The following is a 6,876-nucleotide window of genomic DNA, read 5'->3' as shown; positions in this document are numbered from 1 at the left end:
CGTAGTTCCTGTCCTTTCCTCGCCGCAGGTCGCTTCCAGGTGTGCTTACTGTACGTTCCAAAACGTGCAGTAGGCAGAGGCCGCAGCCGCCCTGCGAAGACGGGACAGAACGCCCCGTCGAACACAAACGTGGCATTACAATGGAGCATTCAACGACCGGGTCTTGGAGCGCTCCTCTTGCTAGTGGAGAACACCCTGGCCCTGTCACCGCTTCCTCCAGTACAGGCGGCACTCCTTCAACAAAGCCGGGGAAAAAAAAAAAAAACGGAAAAAAAAAAAAAAAAAAAGGCAGCAACAAAAGTTAAATCACGTCGCATTCGGCGACTGTAGCAGGGCACCGCTCCGCGCGCCCAGCAGCACGGGGAGCTGAGGGAGCCGTCGGGCGGCCGGGGCTGCCCCAGCAGAACCGCTGCGGCCCCTCTCGGGCGCTGGGAAAGGCCCGGCCGGGCCCAGTCCGGCCTGGTCCGGTCCGGTCCGGCGGGCCGAGGGCAGGCGGGAGCGCCTCGCATTGGCGGCAGGCAGCGGAGGGGCAATTCCCACGCCCGTCCACGAGGGCAGCGGCGATACCCGCTGTACCCTCCTTTTGAAGGCGACGCTGCCCCTCATTAGCGCCCGTCCCCGGCGGTGCCCGCGGGCGGGGCGCAGGGCGGAGCCCCCTGCCGCCCCCCGCTCCCGCCGCGCCACCACCCCGCCCGGAGGAGGAGGAGGAGGCGGCGGGAGCGGCGGCGGCGGCGACAGCCGACACCGGCCCCACGTTACTTTGATTGACGGCTGAACAAATGTTTCCCCTGTTCGAACGCCGGCGCCGCGGAACGCCGGCGATCTGCGGGCCCCGCCTCGGGCGGTGGGAGAGCGGAGGCGGAGAGGCGGCGGGGAGCCTCCTGATTGGCTGCGGGCCCGCGGCGCGTCGGAACCCCACGTGGGGGAGAGTCCGGGGCCGCCCCTCTGCCCGGGCCCGCGCGCCCATTTGTCAGCGGCGAAGTGATGGGCATTAGTGCCGAGCGGCGATTAACGGCAGCCCGCCGCCCATTGGCCGCTTCCGCCGCCCTTCATGGGCGGGCCGCGGGGGGAGCGGCTGAGAGCGTCGCGGTGCTTGATGGGAGAAGTAGTCCCTGGAGCGGCTGCATGCGGGCAGTCTTGGCGCCGGGAGGACTACGACTCCCAGGGTGCCCCGCGGCGGCGGCCTTCCGGCTGCTGTGAATATGTATCAGAATGTTAATGACGAGCCGCTGCTAAATTTGGTCAAAGGAGTCACTTCGGCAGAGCGTGCTGTGGGAGCGGCGCGGAGCGGCGATCGGGCTGGACCGGGCTGGGCAGGACACGGCTGGGCTGGGCCGGACCACGCTGCGCTGACGAGCCGAGTACGGGGCTCCGCTCTGCGCGTCCCCGCCGCCACCACCGCCACTTCCCGGAGTTTCGAAAGGCGCGGAGGGAAAAAGAGAGGAAAAAAAAAAAAGACATAAATAAAGCTGCCCAGACCGTACCGTATTTTTAAATCTTTCTCGCTCTTTAATTTTTTTTTTCAATTAAAAAAATAACCAAACAAAAGGTGGTCGAGCAGCACTAGCGGGGGAGATGCGGTGCGGGCGGTAGGAGCGAAGACCGGACCGCCGCACAAAAGGGCACCGCACCGCACGTACCCCCGCCGCGGCAGCGGAGCAGCCGCCCGACCGCCGCAGCCACCGTCCCCGCCGGGGCTCCGCGCCCCGCTTCGCCCGGCGCCGGGAGAGCCGCCGGCAGCAGCAGTAAAAGTTTTCAGGAAGGGAGGAAAACTGCCGGTGGGGGGAATCTCCGGTGGAGCGCGCGCCGGCGCCGGCGGAGGGGCTTTCCCCGCCCTCCTCCACCTCGCCCTCCGCCGCACGGGGCTCGTAGCCCGCCGGAGCCCGTGGAGCGGCGGCGGAGCTCGGGAGAACCGGCCGGCGTCGCCCGCTGACCGCCCCCGGGGGATGTGGCAGCGGCCCCCGAGCGTCGCGGACGCCGCCGCCGTCGCGCCTCGCTGCTGCCGGCGGTGCCCCGCCAGCCCCGGGGCGGCGGGGCCGGGGCGTCCCTGCCCGCCGTCTCCGCCGCCGCGCCTGCAGCCCTGATCCCCGCCGCTCCGGCCGCCAGCGCCCCCCGAAGCGGCGTGGATGATCCGCGACCTGAGCAAGATGTACCCGCAGACCCGGCACCCGGTGAGTGGCGGCGGCGGCCCCGCGGGCAGCGCTCAGGCGCGGGCACCGCGGAGTTGTAGCCATTTTCTTATTGTTGTCCGCCGCGCCGCCGTCGCCTCCCGGGGTCGGGGTTGGCTTGTTTGAGTTGCCCTCGCCCGGTGCGCGGCGGTCCCGGCGCCAGCCCTGCGTCCCGCGGCTGCCGGCGGTGCGGAGGGTCCGAGCGGCCGACACCTCTTCCAGCAGCGGTCCCGCACCGCCGGCGGACACGTCGGGGCAGCATCTCGGGCCATTTGGGGCATCGCGCCTCCGCCCGCGGACGAGCGGGGACCGGGGGGGCTGTGCCGCGGCGGAGCCCCGGTGCGAGGGCCGCGGTGGGGGACGGCGGCGGGCAGGAGGTGGTGACCGGATGAGAGGGGGCAATTAAAAGACCTTATGTTCCTTGCTTGCAGGCTCCTCACCAGCCAGCTCAGCCCTTTAAATTCACCATTTCAGAATCCTGCGATCGGATTAAGGAGGAGTTTCAGTTTTTGCAGGCTCAGTACCACAGGTAAGACTGCCTACTTTGCCCGAGCCCCGCGCAGTCTTTCCTCTCGCCGTTTTCCGCGCCGCACCCGGAGGGACGGCGGGGCGGGGGCCCGGGACCCCTGGCGGAACCGGGAGCCGGGCGGACCCACCCCAGCCAGGCGCTCCGGGCCGGCTCCTCCATATCCCGCTCCGCTCCCGACCCTGGGGCCGGGGGGCTCCGGTGGGCCCCGAGCCGAGCGGATTTTCTTGTTTTCCCCGCGCTCCGTTTTTGTTCATGTTCTTTTATTTTATTTTATTTTGTTTCTTTTGGTCTTTTTGTTTACTTTTGGGTGCGGAGTGGGGGAGGGCGGGTGTTGATAGAAAAATATGTGTCTGTTTGGGCTCGTGCGCTGCTTTTCTTCGAAACGCCGCTCAGGACAGGCATCTTGTCTTGGCTCGGCCCCCTCGCGCCTTTCATTGACATGTCAAGTGCTGATAACCTGGAAGTGAGGCGGCGAGCTGTTTCATTATCCTTAGGTGGAACAGCGCTGTGTCCTCAAAGTGACAAGTGACTTCTGGCAGGATTGTTTAGCGGGCTTCAGAAAACCAAATAAACACTCGAAGCGTTAGTATTTACCACGGTATTCATTAAATTACACGCAGTATTGTGCTTGCAGTTCTGTCATGAGTAATAGCAAAGAGCAAAAATTCAAATGCACAAGTTTTTCTTCTTGAAGCGGTAATGTGCATGTGATTCTTCTGTGGGTCGAGTAAAAGAAAGAGGTGTTTCTAAAACACCTAAATAAAAACTCTGAAACCCAAATTGCATTTTTGTTAGTAGCTTCTCAAGCTTAACTGCTAAAAGATACGAACCCCTGCGTGCTTCTTCTGTGAACCAGTGTCAGTGTTTAATTTTTTTGTCAGAAAAATAATTTTCTGTGGATACCACATGTGTGTCTGCAGTTCTTTTAGGAGATAAGGATGCTGCATAGTATCCTTTGAAAATGGAAAAGTGCAAACCTCCATCCTAAACTCCCATGCAAGAACTGGAATACGCATTTATGTTTGGGTAGTGGAGAAAAGGGGAGCAGCCGGTGCTCAAGAGAATGTCACTTTAGTGTTATGAAGTACCCATGCTTTTTCCTTTTTGTGTCTTGAACAGTTTAAAGCTAGAATGTGAAAAACTGGCCAGTGAGAAGACAGAGATGCAGCGACATTATGTCATGGTAAGCAAGCTGCATAACAAATTCAAAATGTCTATTAGCCTGGTATACTGAGACTGACATACATTCGGATTGCTGGAGGCAAACAGGAAGATTGTAGTAGTGCTGCTGTTGTTGAGGTTGCATCAGTGCTTCCATTATAAATCAGTAGTTTCTGGGGTCTTTTAACCTCTTTGCAGTGGTCAGTATCTGTGTGAAACTGGCTTTTTAATCCTTTAAGCAATTGAGCATGTTTCTTCCAAATGCTAGTAAATCACTTGTCAGCCCTTTCAAGCTGTGTGCAAGTTCCATAGTGCGCCTGGGGATGATGTTTTCACTTTTGCTGACTTTTCCCAGTGGTCATGGTTCTGTAAAATGGTTCTGGAAAGTATTTTTTTCTGTGATGGCAGTAAGACAAAATTGTACGTAAGCGTGTGCAAATCCAAAGTCTGCTTTCTAGAAGAACTGTTGCTCTTCGGCAGCTGAATCATTGTTTCATTAAATTGAGAATGTCAGTGATCTCAGCTGTGAAAGGGATTTCCTCAGTTGTTGTGGTCTGCCTGGTTAAATTATGTGCATAGAAAGATGTTTCTAAACAGGTAATTGTATGATGGATCATGATAACTCTAGAGGAACTCTTGATATCTCTCCTCTTGTACGTCTCTGAGGGATTAGCCATTTTCCATATGCACAAGACAAGTAATACTCTTGTATACACAGAAAGAGTAAATAACCTTGAAAAAATCTTAAGGGAGAGCACAAGCAAATTGTAAGGCTCGCAGTTGTCATTTTAATGTCTGATATGCCTAAGTCTTGGAGATTGTTTGGTATTAACGTTGCACACTGAAAAGAGTTCCCTGCAGTACTGGGGCACAGCAGGACGTACTTAGATTGGTGTGTCTGCTCTAGCCCTGAATTTCCATGCTCTCTCCTTTTTTTTTTTTCAATACCTGCCATTTAATTACAGGAATTTTTTGTGTTCTTTTTTTAAATTTAAAATATCGAATTGGTCTGTTAGACATTGCTGATTTATATGTTTATATGCTTGAAGCACTTTGGGTGTTTTTTTAGCATGTTTTATGTATGCTAGTGAATAGAATCTTCATAATTTTCTGCTTTTAATCCTTGACTCTGCTTGCGATTTTTTTTCATTATTTTGTTGTCTGTTTTTGCCTTATTTTACAGCTTTTCTTTGTAAATGTGACATGAAACAATGTAGATAAAGCAAAAAACAAAGTTTATTTGGAAAAACACTCTTTGCAATTCCAGGAACTCTTCAAGGCAAATTAATGTGTGTAGGTTTGTAGGTCTTTGTACAGATGATGTTTCAGTCAAAGTGAATTCCAAAATAGTTTTCACAATTGCAAAGTCTAATAGAGTAATTTTCTTTTTTCTTAGTATTACGAGATGTCCTATGGGCTGAATATAGAGATGCATAAACAGGTAGGTAAAGAATTACTTTTGTTGTAAGAATGCTCTGTAAAATTTCTCCTATCAATCTTAAAACACACATATTCTGTGTGACTTGCTTTAATTGCATGCAGGAGTGCATCAGAAATTTTTTTTTCTTCACCTGACCCTGAATCTTCTGTCTTATGTTTGGTATGCAGACTCTTTGTGGGTTTTGGTCTTGTCTGCCAGTTGTGCATTATTTGCTTGACTTTCCATATGCAATTTTTGCTCATGCAGGCGTTCCTATACTTCACAGGGAGAGTGTCTGTGAGTATGGATGGGTTTGTGGGCTATATCTTCTTTACTGTCTGGTCTCAAACCCTCGGGGTTTATTTTTTGGGATATGTGTATTAGGAAGGGGAGCATGTGTGGAAAAAAATGGATTTTTTGGTTAACCTAGGGTGATTTAAGCTGGAGCTACAAATGCTGTTGATGTTACAGCCATGTTGATATTTCCCTCTGACTGCTTACTTGGACTTCTGTCCAGAACTAGTGTGCTAGCATCTCAAACTCAAAGGAGTAAATGATCTTTCTGTAATGGTGTAAGTATAGAATCATAAAATGCTTTGGGCTGGAGGGGACCTTAAATATCATCTGGTTCCACCCAACCCTGCCATGGGCAGGGCACCTTCCACTAGATCAGGCTACTCAAAGCCCTGTCCAGCCTGGCCTTGAACATGTCCAGGGATGGGACATTGTCAGCCTCCTCATTCCAGTGCCTCCCCATCTTCACAGTAAATTTATCATAATAGCTAAACTAAATAGTTTAGATATATTTATCTATCTATTTATCACATAAATTTATCATAATATCTAAACCCCATGTCTTCAGTTTAAGGCCATTTTTCTTTGTCCTATCACTACGTGCTCTTGTCAAAGGCCCTTTAGAGCTCTCTTGTAGGCCCCCTCTAGATACTGGAGAACTGCAATCGGTTCTGTGCCTTGAACTCTAGCACTTAGGCCAAGATTAGCAAGAGATTATTCAGCTAGAGCATGCTAATGTAAATTAGAGTTTCTTATTTGATAATGTGTGTTTTTTAACCTTCTCCAGAGGAGAATGAATTGAACATCTGACCTCTTTTCCAGTGAGGGAACTTTTTATGTAGTGGAGTTTAATACTGACAACTCATTTTAGCAAATGGTTGAGCAATTCGCCAGTGTTGCTGGGGAGCATAAACTGCAGAAATAAAGAAATGATTGGATGGGAAAAGAAAAATCACCTGAAAATTGGTTTGTATGTGCTTCTGTTCAAAGTTAGGGATTTGGAATTTCTCTGGGTTTGGAAATAGGATTTCTTTATCTTTAAATTTGGAAATAGGATTTCTTGATCTTTATTAACAGACTTTGAACTCAAAAGCTTTTTCATGTTATTTATTATATTTTGTATTCCATTAGCACATCAATGCCACAGAACTGATTTGGGCCATTTTCGCTAGATGGCATACATATGAACACACTGGGATTTCCCTCCTCAAAGCATTTACAGCTACATTTTGCGATCTACAGCTCCAAACTTATGGAACCTTGTACATACACGTTATTTTACAGACATACGTAGGTCTTTTGAA

The 6,876-nt window shown here is 51.8% G+C and overlaps 1 protein-coding gene across 4 annotated transcripts in view; it reads left to right on the top strand.

Annotated features, from left to right (window-relative positions):
• The first annotated feature begins 2,065 nt into the window (after positions 1–2,065).
• Positions 2,066–6,876, top strand: part of LOC128942045 (transducin-like enhancer protein 4) — a 97,642-nt gene continuing 92,831 nt past the window's right edge. For all 4 annotated transcript variants that reach the window (XM_054284262.1, XM_054284243.1, XM_054284254.1 and 1 more), the window contains exons 1-4: positions 2,066–2,171; positions 2,600–2,697; positions 3,817–3,880; positions 5,255–5,299. In XM_054284262.1, the coding sequence (XP_054140237.1) occupies positions 2,127–2,171; positions 2,600–2,697; positions 3,817–3,880; positions 5,255–5,299 (252 nt within the window). In that variant the 5' untranslated portion in view covers positions 2,066–2,126. The remainder of the gene's footprint in view (positions 2,172–2,599; positions 2,698–3,816; positions 3,881–5,254; positions 5,300–6,876) is intronic.

Source organism: Melozone crissalis, unplaced genomic scaffold (genome assembly GCF_028551555.1).
Source record: "Melozone crissalis strain CALT ecotype California unplaced genomic scaffold, PUWL_Pcris_2 ptg000005l_1, whole genome shotgun sequence".
In the NCBI taxonomy this organism is placed as follows: domain Eukaryota; kingdom Metazoa; phylum Chordata; class Aves; order Passeriformes; family Passerellidae; genus Melozone; species Melozone crissalis.
The sequence above is the reverse complement of the archived record's forward strand: the minus strand, read 5'-3'. Positions and strand labels throughout refer to the sequence as shown.